The sequence below is a fragment of the Glycine max genome, chromosome 13, assembly GCF_000004515.6.
Source record: "Glycine max cultivar Williams 82 chromosome 13, Glycine_max_v4.0, whole genome shotgun sequence".
NCBI lineage: Eukaryota > Viridiplantae > Streptophyta > Magnoliopsida > Fabales > Fabaceae > Glycine > Glycine max.
The window spans coordinates 36443303-36456634 of NC_038249.2; the positions used below are offsets into that span (position 1 = coordinate 36443303).

The 13332-nt window shown below is 29.5% G+C and overlaps 2 protein-coding genes across 2 annotated transcripts; both read left to right on the plus strand.

Moving 5' to 3' along the window:
* The first annotated feature begins 1912 nt into the window (after window positions 1–1912).
* GH (gamma glutamyl hydrolase) lies at window positions 1913–6842 on the plus strand. The gene is made up of 10 exons (NM_001248620.2): window positions 1913–2266; window positions 3390–3476; window positions 3930–4019; window positions 4765–4859; window positions 5209–5269; window positions 5899–5988; window positions 6100–6162; window positions 6269–6360; window positions 6465–6557; window positions 6643–6842. The coding sequence occupies exons 1-10, from the start codon at window positions 1943–1945 to the stop codon at window positions 6674–6676; spliced, it is 1029 nt and encodes a 342-aa protein (NP_001235549.2). The 5' UTR covers window positions 1913–1942; the 3' UTR covers window positions 6677–6842.
* A 1263-nt stretch (window positions 6843–8105) lies between these two features.
* On the plus strand, window positions 8106–13130 carry LOC100796947 (gamma-glutamyl hydrolase 2). Its single transcript, XM_003543150.4, has 10 exons — window positions 8106–8522; window positions 9598–9684; window positions 10015–10104; window positions 10440–10534; window positions 11074–11134; window positions 12064–12153; window positions 12276–12338; window positions 12462–12550; window positions 12684–12776; window positions 12861–13130. The coding sequence occupies exons 1-10, from the start codon at window positions 8202–8204 to the stop codon at window positions 12898–12900; spliced, it is 1029 nt and encodes a 342-aa protein (XP_003543198.1). The 5' UTR covers window positions 8106–8201; the 3' UTR covers window positions 12901–13130.
* The last annotated feature ends 202 nt before the right edge of the window (window positions 13131–13332 follow it).

Below are 13332 nucleotides of genomic sequence, written 5' to 3' on the forward strand. Positions count from 1 at the left end.
TAGTCATTTAGTGGGCCTCAAGAAGAGGACGAAAGAAATGCCACTGTCATCACTGTGTGTACCTTAAACTCCATAATGCAAGGCTCATATTATCCTTCTTTTTAACAACTTGTCATAAATTTTAAAATGAAAGTTAGTTCCAATTTAACTTTCGTTTTGAAATGTTACTGTGTACGAGTATTTTTTTTTTTTTTTACAGAAATGTTACTATGTAATGTTAATATAAGTAGTATTATACTAGTATCATATAATATTTCGATTTCCTAAAAAAAAAAATAAGTTGATCAACTCGTCTATAAATAATTAAATACCTTTATTTAATAGGTGTAGTTAAATTGAAACCACACATTGAAATTGTGTGAGTAAACATGAATTTGACTTTTGTATAATATATTTTTGAAAAGGTGTAAAAAGTCTTAAGTATGATTAAATTTTAGATTAAGAATTAATTATATAATTAACTAAAACGATTGAAATATGTAGGAATGTTTTAATGTCTCACATGAAACGACATGTTGCGCTGCGTATAGGTTTCGTCAGAAGATGTCGCTTTCAGCGTGGTTATCTTCTCGTTCTTCGTGTTCCTTCTTATCCAACGGTTCATTTAGTAGAAAATTCAAAAACAAAAGCAATGAAAGAGAAATATTTGATGGAAGAGAAGTAAAAAAAAAAAAAAAGAGAGAAAGATAAATAAATGTAATAAATACTGCTAGCATAACTTTATTTCAATTCAACTAAATATTATTTTACTTTTCTCCTGTTTCTACTCTTGTCTTATTTTTCTGCTGCCGGGCGTAAAACAATAAATTTAAAAAATGCTACTACCATTTCTATATTTATTTTATAAGTTCATTTAAAAAAGATTTTTTATTCTTTCTTTTCCTCTGTGGGTCTTGGATGATTTTAAAAAAAGTATAAACTATGTGGAGAATTATATAAAATATATATGAAGACCCTACCACGTTGCTGCATTTACTTTTTGAATAATGGTTGCATGAAACACGAATCTTATCGACAGTACTATTAAAACTATCCAATCACACGTGTCTCGCTGTTACCAATTTTTTTTCTGGCTCAGTAATCCTTTGAAGATAATGAGCATAAGAGCATTGATTGTTGTGCTCGTTTTAGATAGGGTGTAAAAAAATTAATTTGATAAAAAAAGTTAAATTGAATTGATTTTAAATTATTTTAATCGGTTGAGTTTTATATATGAATAATTAAACTGATTTAAAATTAAATTAATTTTCAATTAAATTAATTTTTAATTAATTTTAAATTGATTCTAAAAGTTGAATTAATTTTTTAAATAAAAAATATTTAAATAATAATCAATTTAATTAACTAAATTTATAGAAATAATTTGATTGATCAAATTGATTCTATAAAATAATAATTTGTTCTTTTCTTAAATTAATTTAAAGAATTAATTTGATTTAAGTACAATTTTTACAATAAAATAATTCAATTCAAACTAATTTTTGGGGAGAGCATTCTACCGAAAGGGTCTGGGAATTTTATTTATTTTGACAACTTTTTTTTTTCTTTTCCCCAACAGGCTGAGGATTCAGACTGTAATATAATTTCTAAAATAATAAAATCAATAAAAGACACCGTAAAAATTTACTAGAAAAAAGTACAGTATATCCAAACAGTTCCCACTTACCACCAACACCAACAACAACAATAATTGTCCCAAACGGTGATAATTTGTTAATTAATTAAGTGATTCATGTTTAAATGTTAATTAATTTTTAATATGAAATAAATTAGGTTAAAAAATATATTTGATCTTCTATAAAAACAAGTCACGGCTGTGGAAAGTTATTTCGTATCAATGTTATATTAGGAAAAAAAATTCCCACGTGCCAATTAACACCATAAATAATCCCACACCTCCCTCGATAGCTTCAAGCTCCAACCATCACTTCCCTTCTCCAACATGCCAAACGACAGCGTTCTGAGTCTTTTCTTCTTCGTTACCCTCTTCACATGCCTTCTCTCTGCTACTTCCCACGATGACCATATTTTCCTACCGAGTCAACTCCATGACGATGACTCAGTGAGTTGCACTGCAACCGACCCAAGCCTTAACTACAAGCCGGTGATCGGAATCCTGACCCACCCCGGCGACGGTGCCTCTGGCCGGCTCAGCAACGCCACCGGGGTTTCTTACATCGCCGCCTCCTACGTTAAATTCGTGGAGTCCGGTGGTGCTAGAGTTATTCCCCTTATCTACAATGAGTCACCTGAGAACCTTAACAAGGTAGTACTCGAAAATACTGTCCTTTTTTTTTTCTTCGTTTTTCTAAGAACATTAGAATTACACTTTCAAATACGTTTTTTTTTTAATACACTTTGCAGTTAAAAATTGTTAAAATACTAATAAAATCATGAGATTTTTATTAGATAAAAAAAGTGAGATAAAAAAAAACTAAATTCCCTCCTATTCTTATTAAAAGATCCGAACCAACAAATTTATCCGATTACGAAATTTGGTTATTGTTTTTTTAAGAATGGTTGATTTAACAAATATTAATAAATTATGTTTTTCTGTTATGTCATTCTAAAATTGACTTTAGTGAATAATATTTTTGTATAAAAATAATTATAAAAAAATATGATAAATTGGATCTTTTATAAGAGGGACTTAGCCACGTTTTTTATTTGGACATTTTGAAAGGAATAAAAGGAGTAATTTCTAATAAACTTTAATTATTAATAAAAATGTATTAAAAAAACATAAATGTATATTTGATCCTTTAATTATAATTTAAAATTTAATTTAATCTCTTAATTATTGAAATATTTAATTAGATTCCTCAGTTATTTAAATATTTGACAAAGTTAACTAAAAGTTTAAAGATGAAAAGTTAACCGATATCTAAAAGTTGGAAAATTTGTTTATTAAATTATAAATATTTGATAAAATTAATTATTGAAATAACTAAAAAATGTAAAATGATAAAAAAATAAAAAAATTATAATTTATTTAAAAATGATAATTAAGAAATTAAATAAATATATTGAGAAGAAAAGTGAAACATGAAATCAAACTTAATTATAGATTTTTAAGTGGTGTCGTATGATTAAAAATAAATTTTGTGAGTGAGGAAGATATATGAAACATAAATTTTAATTGTATAAGAACACATAAAGCAATTAAGAAACCGAATCTTAATTAAGTATTTTTTTTTCTAAATTCTCTTGTGAATTGAAGTGATTAATCGGTGATTAAAAATGGTTTGAACTTAATTTGCTTTTTATATAAGTTTCGAGGAGATCAGGATGACTAAACCAGAGATTTCAGGAGCTAAATTATTTTACTCGGGGTGAAGAAATTTACCATTGTGAAGCTTAACTCTGCTTTTTGGTTTCACTTGTTGCAGAAGCTCGATTTGGTCAATGGAGTGCTCTTCACTGGTGGGTGGGCTGTTTCTGGTCCATATTTGGATACTCTTGGAAACATTTTTAAGGTATATGTTTTTTTCTATCAGCAAAAAAATTAAAATTAAGAAAGAAGATATGGTACAAGGGATATTCGCATTTTTAAGGTATATATATGATTATATTTTTTCTAATACGTAACTTTGTAATGTTTTTTGTTTTGTATTTTTCTGGGAATTACTAAAACTTTGTAATGTGAATTAACATTGATCAAGGATAGCGTATTTTAATCCTGAGTTTCATGGATCAAATCCTTTTGACTTGTGTGAACAAACACAAAACCAAATTTTACACATTTTTATTTTTATTTTTTCATCACATATCAAACTTTCTTTCTTTCTTTCCTATTTTTCCCTTGTCACTCGAGATGTCGCTCCCCTTAGAATATGAAAAAAAAATATTTTTTATTGTTGATATTCATGTTGATATATGTGGTTGTGCAATTTAAAAATTTATTTATCGATTTTTATTTATCTGTCCAGAAAGCTTTAGAGAAAAATGATGCTGGAGACCATTTCCCAGTAATTGCCTTCAACTTAGGTGGAAACCTCGTAATAAGGATCGTAAGCGAGGTAAGTTATCTTCATTAATTGTGATTTATCATGCATGATTTTTAAAATTCACTCTTCTAATTAAAATGTAAAAAATATAGGGATGAGTCAGAGAAGCTTTTCTACTAATTAGGTAATTTTATTAAGCTAATAGTATTTTAAATCGTTCATAAATGAGTGACTTTTGACGACTTTACTTATTTCAAGAAAATAGTCATATTTGTTTTAAAAAGACCTTCTAAAAAAACAGTATTTGAGAAAGAAGAATTTAGAATAATTTTATATCTTCCAATTTTAGTAATGAAAATATTAGGTCAGTGTCAAGATTTTTATTTTATTTTTTGTATATGTGAGTGTCAAGATTAGAACGTAATTACAGGTTTTAGGATAAATTGGCATAACAGTAAAAAAAAAAAAAAAAAGAGAGGATAAATTGGTATAAATGTGTATTAATCATTTCTTCTTTATATCTTTTTATCTGTTTTCTAAATGAATGGGAGTTTAATAGAAGTGTTTATACAGTAAAAAAAAAAAAGTTTCTTCAATTTTCTCTTCTATATATGCTTTCAGTCCTAAGAAAATAGCCGATATCGTTACAATAACCTTTCTTTAGATCGTCTTTTAAGAATTTTCTATATAATATCTTTTGATTTGTTTAAATATTTTTAAAAATATAACAAAATACAACTTAATATTTCTTTTTTGTGTATTGTACTTATTTTTCTCATGTATTGTATTTTTTTTTTTTACTTTTCATTGGAAACAGCAAACTGATATTCTTGAACCATTTACTGCGTCGAGTTTGCCAAGTTCTCTTGTATTGTGGAAGGAAGCAAATGCTAAAGGAAGTCTATTTCAAAGGTAAATAATCTGCATTCTGCATTATAGTATTATACATTTTAGTTATCTGAAGATCGATGCTTTGAAGGGACATTTTATGAATAAAAAAGTTTCTATCGCTTCCTATTTTACAAAGTTGGTTTGAACTTAAATTGTTATTTTACTGCATATCTTTCATTTTAGAGGTCATGAACTCATGATGTTCATTTCAAAAAGATTTACAATATTTTTATACTAGATTTGAGATATTTGTGTACCTAAAGTCTTAACAATCCTTGCATTAAATTCATTGATCCCTTAATTTTATTTGTTAGAACAAGAGATGATGATAGTTAACATTTCTTTTTCTTTTTTTTTGTTTCTTTAATAGATTTCCTTCAGATTTGTTGACACAGCTGAAGACAGATTGTCTCGTCCTGCACAATCATCGTGTGAGTTTTGTATTGTCAATGACTTAGTATTACATAGTGTGACGCTTTTACTGAATTTAAAATTTTGACTGGACTAATTGTTATCCATTACAATGAAGCATTTAATTTATAATTATTAATAAAGATAATTATTTCCTGCGTATACATATTTTTTATTTCTAAATTATCCATCAACATATATATATATATATATATATATATATATATATATATATATAATTATTTTTATTTTTTCATAACTATTCAAAATGTAACTATTGTCATTTTTCCTATAAAAAACTATCATCATTACTTTTTTGAATTGTTTTTTTTTTCTGAAATAAAGATAGAGATACAAAATATTTTTCTTTCAACTAACCTATAAAGTGAGTTTGTTCTTTTTCTTATATTAATCATTCAGTTTATGACTTGGGAGTATGTGACTAATTAATAAATCCTGAAATGATGGATAACTCACTTTTTTCATTCTTTAACTTCATTTTTTTTGTGACATTCTTTAGCTTCATCTATTTGATATTGTTGATTGTTCTCTTAGCTACTCGATCTTGCTTTTACTGAATTTTAATTATATCTATATATATTTAATTTAAATTCAGTAGTTTAAATTTGATATGTTTTTTACATGACAGTATGCCATATCCCCACGCAAGCTTCAATATAATACCAAGTTATCTGACTTTTTTGAGATTCTGGCAACATCTGAGGATAGAGATGGAAAGGTATTAAATTAATATTGTCCTCTCTTCGTAATTAAACAACATGTTTGCATAATATTTTAACTTGTATTTACCTTTTGGTTAAGATATCTAACATTATCATTGCTATTTTAGACTTTCGTTTCCACAGCACGTGGTAGGAAATATCCCGTGACTGTCAACCTATGGCAACCAGAGGTAATTAATTCATAAAATTGCTTTAAATGGCAAACACCATTTTTAATTAGTTAATTCTCAATTTCTTATTTTAATTATATTGCACCTTTTACAAATAATGTTACAGAAAAATGCTTTTGAATGGGCTACATCTTTGAAAGCCCCTCACACAGAGGATGCAATTCGGGTTACTCAGTCCACAGCAAACTTTTTCATAAGGTTAGGCCTCAAACATTAATATTTCCATCCATTTTATTCTTCTCATATTATAAATGGTCATTTTAGAGGGACCAAAGTTGTAATTATGATGAATTTGGGTACAGTGAAGCTAGGAAATCCACAAACACACCTGATGCTCAAAAAGTGCGAGATAATCTCATCTACAATTACAAACCTACTTTTGGTGGAACGGCTGGGTAAGCCCCAAATGTCTTTGTGACAATGTTATTAATTAATTACCTTGCACATAAAGTTTCTAACATGGTTTTTTGCAACTTGCAGGAAAGGATATGATCAAGTGTATCTCTTTGAATAATTCTATCTGTAGGAGGTGTCCTTGAATTTGATTTTATGCACAATAAATTATGAACTGGGGATGTAGTTTGAAGAAATAAAAATTTGTGCACAGTGATGTTTGTAAGATGCTTAATTTCAGGGCAATGTTCTGCTTATCAATGTGTTATATCTTGTTATTGCCCCAACCTTGGTATATTCTCCATTTTGCTATAATTCTATTAATTGCACGGATAATGGCCGTGATACATGTAAAACGCGCTCAAGAGAAAGTCCATTACATCGTACTAGTACTAGTAATAATATAGAAATAAAGTTTCAAGTATCAATTTAATTATAGAGAAACAAAGAGAAAACAAGTTTCTATTATTAGATATCCAAGAATCTGAAGCTATATAAATATAAATAATCAAAAATAAAAAATTTAAGTAATTGTATACCAAACTAAAGATAACAACCAAAAGAATTCACACATAACTGGTACAAGTGAATGTGAATCAATTATGGACTAGTTTAGAACTTAGATTTTATTTTCACTTAATTATTTTATTTCTAATTTAAAATTTAAATTTAATATTTTATGTTTTAAAATTAATTAAAATGGACTTCAAGAATAATTATTATTTTCAATTAGAAAAAAACAATAAAGATAAAAAGAACAATAATTTTATAAAATAATTATTAAATTATCATTAATTCATTTATAATTTTTGTTATTTATTATTAACATTATAAAAATGTAATAAATATGAAAAATAATTAATATTATACCATGAATATCAAACTCTTGAGTTAATTCGTTCACTTATCTTTTGTAAGTCGACTCTTGAGTAAATTTTTTTTTTAGTAGACTTTTGGTAGACTTTATAAATTCTAAGTAAATTCGGTAGAATTTGGAGTTTACTATCGAGTCAATAAGTTAAAAAAATAAGACAAAAATATAAATTATTTTGGGTTATTTTTTGTTTGTTTAGTGTTAAACATAACTTTATTTGGTGTGTTATTTTTAAATACAAAAATTTTCACTTTTAATAACATTAAACTCTTGTTCTCTAATAACATCAAATCCTCCATGAGAATCATCTATCATTATTATAACATTTAAAAGTTATTATCCAGTAGTGATGCATTAATAGACTTGATTATTTAAGTATTGTGAAATTTATGATTAACTATTTTATTTTATTATATTTTTAAATTTTTTAATTGATATGTTATTTATAGATATTTTATTATTATTTTTATATGAAATGAATTCTTACAAGTTTACGAGTCAAATCTTTCATAAATTTATGTAAATTTTTGAGTTTGATAACATTATATTATATTAAAAAGTTAAAGTAATAATTTTTTCTCTTATAATTATAATAATATTAATTTTTTTTAATTGGAACACAGAATGATGGCAGGGATTGTTTTGATTGTAAAAAATGGAAATGAAAACGTGACGTGAAAGAATGATTGATTCCCGAGCGAAGGTGGATCTCACTCCCACCCGTTATAAAATGACATAACTTCATTTCCTCATAGTCATTGACTTCTCCAACATGTCAAGCGACGCCGTTTGGGTCCTCTTCCACCTCGCCTTCTTCTCCCAATGCCTTCCCTCCGCCTGGGCCCACTCGGCGATCCTCCTCCCGGGTCAACTCGCCCGTGACTCACCGCAGAGCTGCCCCGCCCCTGACCCCAACCTCTACTACAAGCCAGTCATCGGAATCGTCAGCCATCCCGGCGACGGCGCCTCCGGCCGCCTCAGCAACGCCACCGGCGCCTCCTACATCGCCGCCTCCTATGTCAAATTCGTTGAGGCCGCCGGCGCCCGTGTCGTTCCCCTCATCTATACCGAGCCTCCGGAGAAGCTTCTCAAGGTAAAATGTTTCAACTTTCAACCATCACTCCCTCACTCTTAATGTTACTACTTTTAAACCTAACTACATAATTAAATAGATAATCAACTAGTATTTTTGTTGCCACTAGATGCAAACGAGTCGAGTCCAGCCCAACACTTAAATAGTTCTGGTTTGGTTTCTAAAAAAAATGGGATGCTCAATTGCTGATGCTTAACTGTTTAGTTAAACCTGTAAGCTTTAAGCTTGACTTGTTAAAAAAAAAAATAAAGCTTGAACTTGACTTATGTAGCTAATTCTTAACTTCATTATTTTTGCCTTTTTTATGAAAATTTTATCAATTTAGTATTTAATGAACATTTTAATGATGACATACAAATAGTGTGATTTGAAGTTTTCTATGATATATATTTATATATAAACAAGTTATTCATGAGTCGTTAATGTGGAGACTTTAAAGTTTGAACTTGACCCATTCAAATAATCAAGCCTGATTTCAAACTTGATTTTGCTTATTTAGTTAAATAAACGAGTTTGACTGAAATATTTAACGAATTGAGTTTGAATAGTTCATGAGTAGTTTAGCTCACTCACAACCTTGCTTACTAGTGGGATTGATTCATTGGAATAATAATAATTACATGTATAAGATATCAGTCTTAGAGAGCTTAAAGATGAAAGATGGATTTGTATTGATATGTTTCATTGTACAGAAAACTATTATTATTAGGTAAATGCCATGCTTATACAAAGTTTAACTTTTGTAACTAACTTAACTAATCAACAGATTTAGTAACTAAACATAACTGTCCTAACTACATTAATAACATGGTAAAATCCAGAATAAGGATAAAAAGATATTTTGGGGATTAAAAAAAATAAGTGTGTAACCTGCCAACCTACTAATTTACATTTTTTTTCCATTAAAATTTAGTACTTTTGCTTATAGAAAGTTCTGGTAAGTACATACTGTATAGTGTGAAATTGCAAAAATGGGCAAGAAAAGAAAATTGTTGTATATGTAACATTACCCCTAATTTTTTTCACTATGTAGAAATGTTTGTGATGATATGACTACATTTTTTACTAATTGCAGAAGCTCGAATTGGTAAATGGGGTTCTCTTCACTGGTGGATGGGCTAAAAGTGGTTTATATTTTGAAACTGTCACAAAAATATTTAAGGTATCTGTTTATCTTTTTCTAATGCTCACACAGCGGTTGATATGAATGCAGATGTCAGAGTGACTTGTTTTTAAAGTAACCAATATGCATTCGTTGGAAATTCTATTTGCATCTGAGTAAAATTGACGTTTCTCGAATTTGGAATGTGAATTATCAGTGTAGGATTACTACTGAGGAGTGGATAGCTAGTTTCTTTGCTACTTGTTAGCAATTATTTTACTTGTGCTTTTGTTAGATAAGTTCCTTTTCAAGATGCCAAGGAATGCTTTGTTGATACATGTACTTTTGCATTTTAGAATTTTATTTATCCAGTTGTATTTGTTTGTGCAGAAAATTTTAGAGAAGAATGATGCTGGAGATCATTTCCCATTATTTGCCACCTGCTTAGGCTTTGAACTCATAACGATGATCATAAGCCAGGTAAGTTGGCTTTCTCATAGTTTTATCATTTTTCACTTGAGTTTTAGGCACCATACTATAATTTTCTGCGTAATTTGCTTCAAGTGAATACAGTATTTATGTTATCTTATTATGTTTCCTTGTACTGCAAACATTGTAATTAATAAGTTCTATTGGATTTCAAATTTACAATACGTGACACTAGAAAAATTAGTCATTATGTTAAACATTTTGAACAATATTCATGAAATGTTCAGAACTTTTTATGAGTTGAGGGCTTTTGACAATATATTATAGTTCTATTCTTTTTTGGCTCTTTCAAGTTTTACTTTTTACTTTTTCTCCCATGATAATAGGACAATAATATTCTTGAAGAGTTTAGTGCATCAAATCAGGCAAGTACTCTTCAATTTGTGGAGAATGCAAATATCGGAGAAAGTGTCTTTCAAAGGTGAGCAATTTAATTCAAAGTTGGGAAGTTAGCTTTGAACTTTGGTAGCATTTGGTCAAATTTTTTTAGGCATTTATTCTCTTTAAAAGGAAAAGTTGGGTCAAACAAAATTTTGGAAAAGCTATAAAAGATAAAATTAGCATTTTTTGTTAATGAAGGAAAGACAACAAACAGAGCTTCCACAGAAGCTAATTGGAGGACCTTCTATCTTTAAGGAAAAGAGAACCTGAAAAAAGTTGAGCCAAAAACTACCTTAAAAAGTTGTTTTCAATGTTTCCTGTACAAATCTTTGAAAACAGGAAATAGAATGAAAATAAGGTGGCAATTTTGTAATTAAAGAGTGAAGACAGAAAATGAAAACAGAAAACAAAATTGCAAGTAAATGCCCCCTTAGTCTTTGTCTATTAATGAATTTTTCTTGAATTTATCATCCTCTATAATGATGTTGGTGTATCTTTAGGTGCTAAATAATTATAGGTTCAACATTTGGCATAGAATATGATATGAATAATCACTTTGACACTATCTCTTTCCTGCAGATTTCCTCCAGAGTTGTTAGGGAAGATGAGTACAGATTGTCTTGTCATGCAAAACCATCGTGTGAGTATATATAGTCAATATATTGTTATTCAGTAAGAGGCTTTTACTGATTTTTACAATCTGACAACAATTTAATTGGACAAATTGTCTTCAATTAGAGTTTTAAACCGCTTATGAGACATGAGTGTACCTTCAAATTGGTCCTGTTTTATAGATTTACAACTTATATTGTTTGGACAAGTCTATGATGGCACACCCCTGGGTGCACTGTTGCACCACTTAATATGAGCCATTGGATGACCTGGTATAATCATGTTCACAGTCTTCATTGATGCAGAAAGTTTTGAAGCAGCATTTAAAAGTTTACTAGATATTTTAGGTCGAGGCTCCTGAAGATAGGACTGTTGATGGCATGTCTGCCGTTTTTCCTAATTATCTGAATATTGCTTATGCTATTAAAGATGCCATTGTTGACTCTTCCTTAGTTCTTAAACATTAAGATACTGATAGGAAACCCAGATCCAATTAACTCAGCAAACCACAATCCAACCAACCCAGCAACTACTATGGCTGGGTTTGTTACTAAAAGCCCTCACAAGCATAATCTAAAAGGGGCAAGAGGATTTAGGAAAGAGAGTTAGGGGACAGAGAAAAGAAGGTCTAAGGAGATTAGTTTGAATAGGAATTTTTTCAATGGGAGAGGGCACCAAAAACCTTAGAGTTTGTAATCAGCATTGTGTTTGTGACCAAAGGTTTTGCCTTGGCTTGGATATTTTGCTCTTACTATTCTATGTATCTTCTTACATTTTCTCAACAAAAACAGTCTACTTCTCCTAATTTTCTTGGTGCATAATTTCTCTAGATATTTTTTTGGTGAATTAATTTCTCTAGATATTTATTTCACTATCAAATCAGTTTGATGAAGTTCATTAGCTATAGATGTTTGAAATTCAGTAATATAATTTTTTATCTGATTTTGGACGTGATAGTATGGCATATCCCCTGGAAAGCTTCTGAATAATCCAAAGTTGTCTAGTTTTTTTGAGATCTTGACAACTTGCACAGATGAAGATGATAAGGTACTCAGTGTTATCCTATCTAAATAAGTGATGTTGGTATGCAAATCCATTTTTTGACATATTCATAGCTTATAATTGGCTTCGTTCATAAAGAAATCTAATAGCATCAGTAATTGTTTTAGGTTTATGTTTCCACTGTACGTTCTCAAAACTATCCTGTGACTGGCTTCCAATGGCATCCAGAGGTGATTGATAAATTTTCTGGGCATGATCTGTTGCAGTATTGTGAATTCCATTTCCTATCCTAAATACTATGCACCACTCTTATTATTTCAGCTATGTAATATCCTTTATAAATGATGCCACAGAAAAATGCCTTTGAATGGGGTTCACCAAGAATTCCACACACGGAGGATGCCATTCAGATAACCCAGTATGTTGCAAATTTTTTGGTCAGGTTAGGGCTCATTGTGATAATATTGCCATCTGTTACTTCCTCCCAAGAATAATGAAATGATTGAGCTATATTTTCTGTCTTCATGAACTTATCAATGGCTAACATTTTTCCACTTTCACTTTTCTGGTGCCAGTGAAGCTAGGAAATCCTTAAACAGACCAGTTGCTCAAGAGTTGCTAGACAATCTCATTTACAATTACAGTCCAACTTATTGTGGGAAGGCTGGGTAAGCCGAAGACGTCTTTTCAACTTTGACGTGAATTTGTTTTTTATGTCAAGTTACTGATGTTGATGTTTATGCTTCTTGCAGGAAAGGATATGATGAAGTTTATATATTTGCGCAAGCCTGAGAATGCTGGAGAAATCAGCCAAGAATTGTATTGTGCATAGTAATTACCATGAATGTTGTTGTATGCACTAGTAATATCATTGTTATGATGCACAATAATGAGAGCAAGATGCTTAATATTGTACCAAAAGCTATGCTCATTTATGCGTTGTATCATGTTATTACCGAGTCTTTGGCCTTAGCTTCTGCTAGTATTCCAATATTATAATACGTGCATCTGCAGAATGCTAACGCTGTGTTGTTTAGGTCAATTTTCTGTTGAAGATGACTTGTAACATGTAACCTTTAGGATTATTGTCTATCTGAGGCCAAAAAGATAACATCAGAAAAAGAAAACCAAGCTTATAAGGAGACTATGGGAAAGTCGCAGAGTGATTTGGCACATGAACCATAGAGGCTTCAATGGAATAAGTAATTCATGTGAAAGATAGTT

Bases quoted from the DNA above. Each gene is read 5' to 3' on its own strand.
- GH (NM_001248620.2), top strand. From the start codon at position 1,943: ATGCCAAACGACAGCGTTCTGAGTCTTTTCTTCTTCGTTACCCTCTTC. The intron at 4,020-4,764 runs GTAAGTTATCTT...CATTGGAAACAG, and splicing joins TAATAAGGATCGTAAGCGAG to CAAACTGATATTCTTGAACC. The intron at 6,558-6,642 runs GTAAGCCCCAAA...TGCAACTTGCAG, and splicing joins ACTTTTGGTGGAACGGCTGG to GAAAGGATATGATCAAGTGT.
- LOC100796947 (XM_003543150.4), top strand. From the start codon at position 8,202: ATGTCAAGCGACGCCGTTTGGGTCCTCTTCCACCTCGCCTTCTTCTCC. The intron at 10,535-11,073 runs GTGAGCAATTTA...TCTTTCCTGCAG, and splicing joins GGAGAAAGTGTCTTTCAAAG to ATTTCCTCCAGAGTTGTTAG. The intron at 12,777-12,860 runs GTAAGCCGAAGA...TGCTTCTTGCAG, and splicing joins ACTTATTGTGGGAAGGCTGG to GAAAGGATATGATGAAGTTT.